The sequence below is a fragment of the Nerophis lumbriciformis genome, linkage group LG19 (genome assembly GCF_033978685.3).
Source record: "Nerophis lumbriciformis linkage group LG19, RoL_Nlum_v2.1, whole genome shotgun sequence".
Lineage (NCBI taxonomy): Eukaryota > Metazoa > Chordata > Actinopteri > Syngnathiformes > Syngnathidae > Nerophis > Nerophis lumbriciformis.
In genome coordinates, this window is record NC_084566.2 from 41,672,276 (window position 1) to 41,685,282 (window position 13,007).

The 13,007-nt window shown below is 39.8% G+C and overlaps 1 protein-coding gene across 2 annotated transcripts in view; it reads right to left on the reverse strand.

Moving 5' to 3' along the window:
• atp6v1h (ATPase H+ transporting V1 subunit H) overlaps positions 1-13,007 on the reverse strand; it is a 64,042-nt gene that overhangs the window by 31,095 nt on the left and 19,940 nt on the right. The window contains exons 5-8 of one of the 2 annotated variants that reach the window (XM_061978755.1): positions 11,592-11,705; positions 11,076-11,180; positions 3,100-3,159; positions 2,200-2,297 (exon numbers count right to left, since the gene is read on the reverse strand). In XM_061978755.1, coding sequence (XP_061834739.1) covers positions 2,200-2,297; positions 3,100-3,159; positions 11,076-11,180; positions 11,592-11,705 — 377 coding nt within the window. The remainder of the gene's footprint in view (positions 1-2,199; positions 2,298-3,099; positions 3,160-11,075; positions 11,181-11,591; positions 11,706-13,007) is intronic. The other variant, XM_061978756.1, reaches the window with a different exon arrangement.

Genomic DNA, 13,007 nt, shown 5'->3' on the forward strand with positions numbered 1-13,007 from the left:
GTGTCATTCCAGGTCGCTACACTATGATTTACCAATCAAATGTGTGCTTATTCTAGTGTCATTTATTAGGACTCTTAATTGATAAATATTAATCATGAAATGTTTATAGTATATTAAATAAATACTAATAAAAATATATTTTTTACAAACAGGAAGTTGCAGGAATGTACACATGATCCCCTGCTTACATCTCATTGTGCAACATGTGAATGTTTTAATGGGAACTAAATGCAATGTCTGAAAGGGGTACAAATTATTTCTAAAAGCAGGACCTCCACCCAGACAAACAATACAAGTACACAGTTCATGAAAAACTATATTTGTTGTTATTGTCATTGTAAGTGGGCCTAAACCAGCGTTTCTCAAAGTGTGGGGCGTGCCCCACTGGTGGGGAATAGAGACATGACAGGTGGGGCGCGAGGAACGGGAGGAAATTTCACTTAAATTTTTTTTTTAATTATTATATTCTTAGATTATTTTTTTTTACTATGCTTTCATTTTCTATACACACTGTAAATCACTTTGTGATTCTGTCTGTGAAATCCGCTATATAAATAAATGGAAATTACCGGTACTTATTTTTACTGTAGGCTTTATATTTCTCGGTACGAGCGAAAGTTTGACAGACATAGCAACAGTAACTAATGGGGGTGGGGCTAAGCGGAACAAACTTTCGCGCGGATGGGTAGCAGGCTAATGTTTGGACCACAATTACACAAATATATACATTTGTGACTCGCATCTCAAAGGTCGTCGAGCCAGAGCCAGCGCCTGCAGAGAAACAAAAATGTGACGGGCACACACTGTCAATCACCGGGAAGCACTCGCGTCAAGGCAGCTCAGCCCCGAACTCAATGAGGTTTTAACAGATGTGAGCGCGGTAAATTTGATCAAAACACGACCACTGAAAGCGCGACTGTTCTCTGCACTGTGTGAGGAAATGGGAGCTGATCATACAGCCGTGCTGTTTCACAGTGAAGCAAGGTGGCTCTCCTGGGGCAAAGTGCTGTCACTTGCCCTGTCTTGCCAAATGCATAGCTCCTCCTTTTTTTTTTGCAAAGATTGCAAAGTGGCACTTTTATTGTATTTATTATTGAACTTGATGCAAGTTATTTGATTTATTATTGAACTTGATGCAAGTTATAACACTTTTTTTGATTTATTATTGAACTTGATGCAAGTTATAACACTTTTTTGATTTATTATTGAACGTGATGCAAGTTATAACACTTTTTTTGATTTATTATTGAACTTGATGCAAGTTATAACACTTTTTTTAATTTATTATTGAACTTGATGTAAGTTATAACACTTTTTTGATTTATTATTGAACTTGATGCAAGTTATAACACTTTTATTTGATTTATTATTGAACTTGATGCAAGTTATAACACTTTTTTTTATTTATTATTGAACGTGATGCAAGTTATAACACTTTTTTTTATTTATTATTGAACTTGATGCAAGTTATAACACTTTTGTTTTATTTATTATTGAACTTGATGGAAGTTATTTTATTTATTATTGAACTTGATGCAAGTTGTACCACAGCTGCACAGTAATTTTATTTATCATTGAACTTGATGTTATTTTATGTTATTGAGTTTGAATGTATACAACTTGATGTTCAATAAATTTGAAAATGTTCAAGCTTGGCATTAGCGCTCTGTTGGGGCGATGGGGGCAGGTGGGGCTTGAAAACTCCCCCTTGTCCAAAGTGGGGGATGACAAAAAAAGTTTGAGAACCACTGGCCTAAACACTTATATTAGAAAATAACCTCATGGAAATGACTGCTGTCATATGATTATAATAATAAGAGAATGTTGTCTGTCTATCTGTGTTGGCCCTGCGATGAGGGGGGGGACTTGTCCAGGGTGTACCCCGCCTTCCGCCTGAATGCAGCTGAGATAGGCTCCAGCACCCCCTGCGACCCCGAAAGGGACAAGTGGTAGAAAATGGATGGATGGATGGAGATTGAACTTGTTATTTAGTCAGGTTTGGGACAGGTGTGCTGCGTCTGATGTTGCTCACATGGGCTCCACTCAATGCTCAGGGAGTTTTTGCCTTTGCTCACACACATGAACAATTAGAGGGAACATTGAAGGTACCATTGTACTGCATTTCTATTCCCATGGTTTCCTTTGAGAGAAATTGTGTTTGACCTCAGACGTTTCACTGTAAAAAAGAAGTCTACTTACCAGTTAACCCCGTCGGCCTCCACCCAGGCAAACCTGTACTCATTAACCCTCAGCATCAGCTGAAGGCAGCCGGCCACACACTGCACATACTGAGAGCTCTGCAAAGGACAAAAGCAAACATTTACTAACACGGCCATGGTGAGCTTCTGCCCAGTGATGGGGAAAAAGACAGTGCTGGAAAGAGAAGCATGGAGAAGTTGGCAAGCAGAGAAGGAAACCAGTTGAAAACTTACACCAGCATGTCCATCAAACCTGAGGCATGACACATGCAGTCTTGTAAGTGTGCATCTGCAACATGCTAGACCACAAAAGTGCAATACAGAGCGAGAGAAAAGTGTCCCCATCACACCTGAGCCGAACCATGTCAACAGAGATTGAAGGAGGAGAAAATAGAAGCCATTAATCAAGTCACTGGAAGGTGAATGAAAGCAAACAGAGTCCAGCCAGAAGAAGAGACGATGGAGAAGATGCGTGAGAAGGTAACCTGGTTGAAAATGCAGTGTGTAAAAGAAGGCGTTCAGTTAATAGACACACTTTCTAGCTAGTACATTTTCCAGAATAATTTGACTTTAGTGGGGAAAAGAGCAAAAAAATGGATGCTGCCACTGCTGGTCCACAAGTGTTACTCCAGCTGAACCTGGTTTAACAGACGTAGACAGGAAAGCTGACAGTCATGCCTGCGGCAGATTAAGTGGCTTTCATAGCATGCAGGTTGACAAGTGTTAAAAGCAAACATCATGCTGTCCTCACAGAGGACCTCTGCCAGGTGCTGGCACTACAGTAAACGCTTCTGAGCGCAGTCAGGAGCTGTTCATTGGCGAGAAGGCTAAGAGGTGAAAGTCCAGAGGTAGCTTGCATGAGCTCTGAAAGTGACTGAAGATGCACCTCACTTATACTCACTTCACTGGGGGATATAGTTCCTGCTCCAGAGCCTGTGTCTTGACCTGTACCGTGTAGGTTCTAATGAGAGATAAACAAAACAAAAAAACAAAAAAAAATCGATGCCTTCGGGCTGCGTTGTAGACAAAATGTAATATGAATGCTGAAAAGAAAACGAGGCTGCTGTGGGAAAATATCCTCAAATGTCAAGCTTGAGAAGGAAATCAAATCAGGATACAAACACTACGTTGGTACACGACCTTTTATCTAAATTCAGATAATGGTACATGTGTTACTATAACAACACAAGCTACCACCAGACAATGCACATCAAATACTGGAAAATAACATAATTGAAGGTAAATGCACCTTTTTCCACATGAAAACACATTAGAGCATCTTACAGCTGAGGTACATTACATTTTTATACACGCACTTTGTGTCCTCCTGCAATTTGTCTTTTCAAACACTTTTCCCTCATTAAAATAATCGATTCAAGTGTCAAAATGTCACCAACTTAATCCTTTATTACCTGTATCTGTCTTACAAGTGTAAAAATACGTCAAGCACAGTTAAATTAGTATGGGCTGTCTTTGAATAGTCGAAGATTTGACGATCAGATTTGGAAGAGTCTAATTCGACTATCAACCATGCAGTCAAATCCATGCGTCCATCCATCCATTTTCTAACGCTTATCCCGTTCGGGGTCACGGGGGGGGGTGCTGGTGCCTATCTCAGCTGCATTTGAGTGGAAGGCGGGGTACACCCTGGACAAGTTGCCACCGCATAGCAGGGCCAACACAGATGGACAGACAAACAACTTTCACACACTCGGGTCAATTTTAGTGTTGCCAATCAACCTTTGTCAAATCATCGGACAATAAAACCCCCTACTCCCTGAGAGGGAGGGAGGCACATAGAGTACCTGCATACAGCGGATTTGGAGGGCTGATGGATCGATTGCGCTCATCATGTCATCTTGAACTATTAGTAAAATATTTTTGTGTGCAGACCAGAGGTGAGTAGTACCGCGCAACATTTATTTTGTTACTTTTACATTTTTGGATTTGTTGTACTCATTTTAATGCAACATACTTTTCACTGGGGGGGGGCGGCGTGGCGCGGTAATTACGACACACGCACTGTCATATTTATACAGGTGAAGCAGCAAGTCATTAAAAATACATGGCAGAACAGCCAATCGAGTTAACCTTTTACCTCAGAACACACCTTGCTTAACTGCACACCCAACCAATAGGCTAATTGATTGTATTGATTTGTATGATGATGATATGATATAAATTATATGATAATGTAAAAGGTCTGTGCTCTGCCTACATAAATATTATTTTCAGCTGAGTGTTGGGCTGGACGATTATGGCACAAATAATATTCCCAATTATTTTGATTGATATTGTAATCACAATTAATTACACGGTTATTTATTATTTGAAAACATGAGTATTTATTGCACCACCAAAACCAAACTTTAAATATAGTTTTAAAAAACCTGTATATTAGAGATGCGCGGTTTGCGGGCACAACCGTGGAGTCCGCGGATTATCCGCGGATGAAATTAAAAAAAATTTGATTTTATCCGTGGGTCGGGTCGGGTCGGGCGGTTGAAATAAAAAAAAATTAGATTTTAAATAGATTCAGGCGGGTGGCAGTTAAACCAATTCGGAAATATATATACATAGTTAAATGTTGTTACCCACATACGAAAAACGAGCAGGCACCTGCTGCATATGCCACAACAGAAGAAAGAAAAAAAAAAGAGATGGACACTTTTACGGAGCGGAGAAGGGACGCCTCGCCGGGGTCCGGGACTGAGGCCCCTTCCCCCGAGAGGGCCCCACCGGGAGCCGTAGCTGAGGCGATTCGCGAGAAGGGCCCGACGCACGTCCAGGGTCACCACCGCGCCCACCGCACCGACACCCCGCCTCGTCCGCCTTCGCCGCAGCCGGCGTCACGCGCAGCAGGTAAGCAGCTTACCTGCCCGCCACCCCTGTTGCCGGGGGCGCGTAACAGGGGTCACTCCGCGCGCAGTGCGCTCACGAAAGGGGTGGGGCTCACCCTGGTTGATATAGAGAGCAGGACGGTGGCCATGGAAGTCGGAACCCGCTAAGGAGTGTGTAACAACCCACCTGCCGAATCAACTAGCCCTGAAAATGGATGGCGCTGGAGCGTCGGGCCCATACCCGGCCGTCGCCGGCAGCGAGACGCGCTTGGAGGTGCGCTCAGCGCGGCTCCCATATGATTGCGCACTGGTGTGCGTCTGGGCCGTGACAGCGTGGCACGCGAATGTCTGTGCTGCATTGGATCAGTCTCCTTTCTTTAACAGGCAAAAGCTTTATAACCTCACTAATGCCTTGCATCGTCTATATTAGATATATAACAACGGGCGGGTGCGGGCGGATGCGGGCGGATGCGGTTCTGATTAAATGTTAGATCGGGTGGATGGCGGATGGTTGACGACTTTCTGATGCGGTTGCAGATGAAATAATTGCCTATCCGCGCATCTCTAGTGTGTATGGATCCTTCTTGCTGGCTTTACTTTGTAGTTTAGCCGCTGTTTCAGGTGACCGTCTCAACATTATTTAGATATGCACGGGGCAGGGTATGTCAAGAATGAATGAGTGGTATCGGACACATTATTTTCCCAAACAAATGTTTTTTCTCCTCACAATGACAACATTTCACTTACATTTATGTTAATTTCCCTGATATTCTGTGTTTAACTGCAGATTTAATTTTATTGGCATATTAAGTGACTGTCCGTGGTTACGTCAATGCAGAAATCAAATACGCCTTACTTTTTTTATTGAGTTTAGTGATTATTGATCAGGCATACTAGCGCTGTATCAAATAAAAAGTAGCAAACACGGTGACATTCCAAACTTGTAGTAGACACGCTCTTTTTTACTCAGTCGCTCCTCATCCGTTTCACCATCACAAGCTCCGGAATTTGCATGCACATTGCGTGGCCCATTAATCGTTTTTAGTCGATTATTATGTTGTGATAATCGTGAAAAGCCATAATCGAAATCGAAATTAAAATGTGATTAATTGTCCAACCCTAGATGAGTGTTATTGTAAGGAATATAAACACAGTGTTTACAAAATTATGACATTACTGCACTGCACACACATTTGACTTGTTTAAGACTTAAAAAGCAGGCATTGATAAAAGACTTCCCTGCTGTGAAATGTTACATCATGTTAACCAAATTATAATAAAGATGCATTTTTTTTTTTTTACATCTTTATTTACACCAATTACATATAGTACTGATAAGAGTACCGAAAAATATGGGTATTGATAAGGAATATCAACAAGGGTAATATATTGATAAAATCCTAACAATATACATCCCTAGCCCTGAGTACTGCTTGAGTGGTTCTTTTCCTGCCAAGTGTTTGTGCTGGTCTTACTGTAAGTCTATAAGCGGACGTGATGTCACAGGGAACAAAAGGTATTGAAATAGCATGGCTTCTCTTCTTTTCCTCCATGTGTGTCTGCATTTTCAAACTGTATTACTTGAACATAATGGCTATTTGGAGGTTTGTCCAGTGATCTAAAATCCTCCATGTCCCAATTGTGATTCATCAAAAACCTGATCATTTTCCCTACCTCCATTCTGCTCGTCTGCGTCATGAAGCGGAATGAGTCAATAATGCCAGACAAGGACATTCAACAAAATATCTAAACGGGGGACATTTACTGTATACATGAAAGAATAAATGGGGAAGCTGCTGATGGTCTGTTTGACGAAGAAGCAGATAGAAGGAGATACTGTTGAAGTCCACTCTCCAAGATAAATGTACATTATTATTACATTACTACATTCTATTGCAGGCATGGGCAATTATTTTGACTCGGGGACCACATTGGTCAGTAAAAATGCATCTGGGATGCGGATGTGTGTTCTATGTGTGTATATATATATATATATATATATATATATATATATATATATATATATATATATATATATATATATATATTATATATATACTAGCAATTAATTTGATAATCGATTAATCTGTCGATTATTACTTCGATTAATCGATTAATAATCGGATAAAATAGACAAACTAAATTTCTATCCTTTCCAGTATTTTATTGGAAAAAAAACAGCATACTGGCACCATACTTATTTTGATTATTGTTTCTCAGCTGTTTGTACATGTTGCAGTTTATAAATAAAGGTTTATTAAAAAAATAATAATAATTAAAAAAAAAAAAAATTGCCTCTGCGCATGCGCATAGCATAGATCCAACGAATCGATGACTAAATTAATCGCCAACTATTTTTATAATCGATTTTAATTGATTTAATCGATTAGTTGTTGCAGCCCTAATATATATATATATATATATATATATATATATATACACATACATACATACATTTGTACACGTATACATATGTGTGTAATATGTATGTGTATATATATATATATATATATATATATATATATATATATATATATATATACACACACACATACATACATACACATATATATACATATTCCTAATATATATATATATATATATGTATCCCTAATATATATATATATATATATATATATATATATATGTATCCCTAATATATATATATATATATATATATATATATATATATACACATATACACACATACATACACATATATATATATACATATCCCTAATATATATATATATATGTATCCCTAATATATATATACTGTATACATATATATATATATATATATATATATATATATATATACATATACATACATACATACACATATATATATATATACATATACATACATACATACACATATATACATATCCCTAATATATATATATATATATATATATATATATACATATACATATCCCTAATATATATATATATCCCTAATACAAACCCCGTTTCCATATGAGTTGGGAAATTGTGTTAGATGTAAATATAAACGGAATACAATGATCTGCAAATCCAAATATGCTACAAAGACAACATATTTGATGTTCAAACTCATAAACTTTTTTTTTTTTTTTTTTTGCAAATAATAATTAACTTAATTAATAACTTCACCACTGTGTTACATCACCTTTTCTTTTAACAACACTCAATAAACGATTGGGAACTGAGGAAACTAATTGTTGAAGCTTTGAAAATGGAATTCTTTCCCATTCTTGTTTTATGTAGAGCTTCAGTTGTTCAAGAGTCCGGGGTCTCCGCTGTCGTATTTTACGCTTCATAATGCGCCACACATTTTCGATGGGAGACAGGTCTGGACTGCAGGCGGTCCAGGAAAGTACCCGCACTCTTCTTTTACGAAGCCACGCTGTTGTAACATGTGCTGAATGTGGCTTGGCATTGTCTTGCTGAAATAAGCAGGGGCGTCCATGAAAAAGACGGCGCTTAGATGGCAGCATATGTTGTTCCAAAACCTGTATGTACCTTTCAGCATTAATGGCGCCTTCACAGATGTGTAAGTTACCCATGCCTTGGGCACTAATGCACCCCCATACCATCACACATGCTGGCTTTTCAACTTTGCGTCGATAACAGTCTGGATGGTTCGCTTCCCCTTTGGTCCGGATGACACGATGTCGAATATTTCCAAAAACAATTTGAAATGTGGACTCGTCAGACCACAGAACACTTTTCCACTTTGCAAGAGTCCATCTTAGATGATCTCGGACCCAGAGAAGGCGACGGTGTTTCTGGATGTTGTTGATGAATGGCTTTCGCTTTGCATAGTAGAGCTTTAACTTGCACTTACAGATGTAGTGACCAACTGTATTTAGTGACAGTGGTTTTCTGAAGTGTTCCTGAGCCCATGTGGTGATATCCTTTAGAGATTGATGTCGGTTTTTGATACAGTGCCGTCTGAGGGATCGAAGGTCACGGTCATTCAATGTTGGTTTCTGACCATGCCGCTTACGTGGAGTGATTTCTCCAGATTCTCTGAACCTTTTGATGATATTATGGACCGTAGATGTTGAAATCCCTAAATTTCTTGCAATTGCACTTTGAGAAACGTTGTTCTTAAACTGTTTGACTATTTGCTCACGCAGTTGTGGACAAAGGGGTGTACCTTGCCCCATCCTTTCTTGTGAAAGACTGAGCATTTTCTGGGAAGCTGTTTTTATACCCAATCATGGCACCCACCTGTTCCCAATTAGCCTGCACACCTGTGGGATGTTCCAAATAAGTGTTTGATGAGCATTCCTCAACTTTATCAGTATTTATTGCCACCTTTCCCAACTTCTTTGTCACGTGTTGGCATCAAATTCTAAAGTTAATGATTATTTGCAAAAAAAAAAATGTTTATCAGTTTGAACATCAAATATGTTGTCTTTGTAGCATATTCAACTGAATATGGGTTGAAAAGGATTTGCAAATCATTGTATTCCGTTTATATTTACATCTAACACAATTTCCAAACTCATATGGAAACAGGGTTTGTGTGTATATATATATATATATATATATATATATATATATATATATAGATATATATATATATATTAGAGATGCGCGGTTTGCGGGCACAACCGCGGAGTCCGCGGATTATCCGCGGATCGGGCGGATGAAATTAAAAAAAATTAGATTTTATCCGCGGGTCGGGTCGGGCGGTTGAAATAAAAAAAATTAGATTTTAAATAGATTCAAGCGGGTGGCAGTTAAACCAATTCGGAAATATATATACATAGTTAAATGTTGTTACCCACATACGAAAAACGAGCAGGCACCTGCTGCATATGCCACAACAGAAGAAAAAAAAAAAAAGAGATGGACACTTTTACGGAGCGGAGAAGGGACGCCTCGCCGGGGTCCGGGACCGAGGCCCCTTCCCCCGAGAGGGCCCCACCGGGAGCCGTAGCTGAGGCGATCCGCGAGAAGGGCCCGACGCACGTCCAGGGTCACCACCGCGCCCACCGCACCGACACCCCGCCTCGTCCGCCTTCGCCGCGGCCGGCGTCACGCGCAGCAGGTGCGCAGCTTACCTGCCCGCCACCCCCGTGGCCGGGGGCTCGTAACAGGGGTCACTCCGCGCGCAGTGCGCTCACGAAAGGGGTGGGGCTCACCCTGGTTGATATAGACAGCAGGACGGTGGCCATGGAAGTCGGAACCCGCTAAGGAGTGTGTAACAACCCACCTGCCGAATCAACTAGCCCTGAAAATGGATGGCGCTGGAGCGTCGGGCCCATACCCGGCCGTCGCCGGCAGCGAGACGCGCTTGGAGGTGCGCTCAGCGCGGCTCCCATATGATTGCGCACTGGTGTGCGTCTGGGTCGTGACAGCGTGGCACGCGAATGTCTGTGCTGCATTGGATCAGTCTCCTTTCTTTAACAGGCAAAAGCTTTCTAACCTCACTAATGCCTTGCATCGTCTATATTAGATATATAACAACGGGCGGGTGCGGGCAGGTGCGGTTCTGATCAAATGTTAATTCGGGTGGATGGCGGATGGTTGACGACTTTCTGATGCGGTTGCGGATGAAATAATTGCCTATCCGCGCATCTCTAGCGGCTACTGTTTTGATGGTGAAGGCTTGAAAAAACACTTTGGAGACGTCCCGCGGGCCAGGCTGGAAAGCTTAACGGGCCGCATATCGCCCCTGGGTGGTAATTTGCTCATGCCTGTTCTATTGTATTGTTTTTTTAAATACAATATTTATTGTCTAAAATATATATTTTTTGAAGGCATGCTATTAAAATTTAAATGATGCTGTTTTTTGGGAGTCCAAGCATTGATTAAATTAGTTTTAATTTCAATGGACAACGCTGTTTCGCAATACAATTTTTTTTAAGTACGAGATGTGTCACAATTAAGCTTGTTTTACCAATAAACCACGTATCCTGAGGTAACATTATTTGTATCTGTCCATCTAACAAGATGAATTGAAACCTTTTCAAATATATGAAGCACCCTTGGAAACCCTGTCACTAAAACTGAGCAATTACCAACAGCAAGACTGACGTACCTGTGAACTCAGCTGGCTTTTGATCCAGTTAAAATAGTAGTTGAGATCACTTCCCTCCATCAGGTCGCGACCCCAAGCAGCCAATTTGGCAATTATCCTCGCCGCCTGAGGATGGAAGAAATGTCAGATTCAGGAGAAAAGATATTAAGTAAACAGCAGTAGAAATAATTGTATGTTTATGTGCTTAATTACCAGAAATTAACTAACATATGTAATGATTAAGGTCAGTTTAATTTCCACTAAAGTAATCATTAATTGAACTACTGTATGTATCGTTACATGGTTGCCATGGAAACGTCTCAACGTTAACTGCTTGCTTTTGACGAGAAGGTGAGTGAGATGTTTAGTGAGGAATTATTGATGGGTTGCTATGAATAGAAACAAACATGAAAGGTTCACCGGGTTGCATTTTCCGGAGGGGAAAAAAGGTTAATTTGGAGCAAATTGCTGTCTGCTCTTCTTCAAGAGGGTGTTATTCTCATGTTTTATTATGTCTCTGCCATTCAAAAAACGCACCATGTGGACGGTGAAGAGGTCCTGGCGGTTCAGCATGGGAAGAAAGTAGGACCAGGCTGTGTTCTTGGTCTTTTTGGCGTAGTCAAAAAAGATATTCACCCGCTGATGATTCTCCTGTGAAACATTGAAACATTTCCCTTATTGTACAAGTACATCATACTGTATAAAAAACTGATGGCAAGGGAGCACAAAGAATTATCTAGCCAATATTAGAATTAATACGTCATACTGATAATAAGTCCAATAACATGAAAAATGATAAAAAGTCCAATAACATGAAATGCTCATTTTAGGTGAGATTGCATGTATTGTGCTGTAGGTGCACTGCAAAAACTGAAATCTAAGTAAGATGAAATATCTCAAATAAGGGTGATATTTGCTTATTTTCTGTCTGATAAGATAATTCTTCTCACTAAGCAGATTTTATGTTAGAGTGTTTTACTTGTTTTAAGTGTTTTGGTCCTAAATGATCTCAGTAAGATCATTTGTTGCTGAGTTTTGATGACCTATATTGAGTAAAACATGCTTGAAACTAGAATATCAAGTGTTGCAAAGCTGTGTCATCAACACTCACAAGTATAAAACTACTTTTTTTAAAGTAATAATTTCCAGAGGTGGGTAGTAACGCACTACATTTACTCCGTTACATCTACTTGAGTAACTTTTGGGATAAATTGTACTTCTAAGAGTAGTTTTAATGCAACATACTTTTACTTTTACTTGAGTATATTTATAGAGAAGAAACGCTACTTTTACTCCGCTACTTTTATCTACATTCAGCTCGCTACTCGCTACTAATTTTTATCGATCTGTTAATGCACGCTTTGTTTGTTTTGGTCTGTCAGACAGACCTTCATAGTGCCTGCGTTTCAACAAATACAGTCACTGGTGACGTTCACTCCGTTCCACCAATCAGATGCAGTCACTGGTGACGTTGGACCAATCAAACAGAGCCAGGGGTCACATGACCTGACTTAAACAAGTTAAAAAACTTATTCGGGTCTTACCATTTAGTGGTCAATTGTACTGAATATGTACTGTACTGTGCAATCTACTAATAAAAGTTCCAATCAATCAATCAAAAATGTGAAGGAAAAAAGACCCTTTTTTTATTTCAACCGTACTTCCCGTCAAAAGCCTAAAGACTGACTGCACAGTTCCTGTCTTCACAATAAAAGTGCCGCTCCATCGCGCCTGCGCTTTCAAAATAAGTGTCTCCGAAAGCCAGCGCAAACAAGCTAGCAAGCTACGGAGTTTGCCGCCAATGTATTTCTTGTAAAGTGTATAAAAACGAATATGGAAGCTGGACAAATAAGATGCCAAAAACCAACCACTTTCATGTGGTATTGGACAAAAAGGAAGACTTTTTTTTCTCTTCCATTCGAAAATGTGGACGTTATCATCACTACTGTCTGA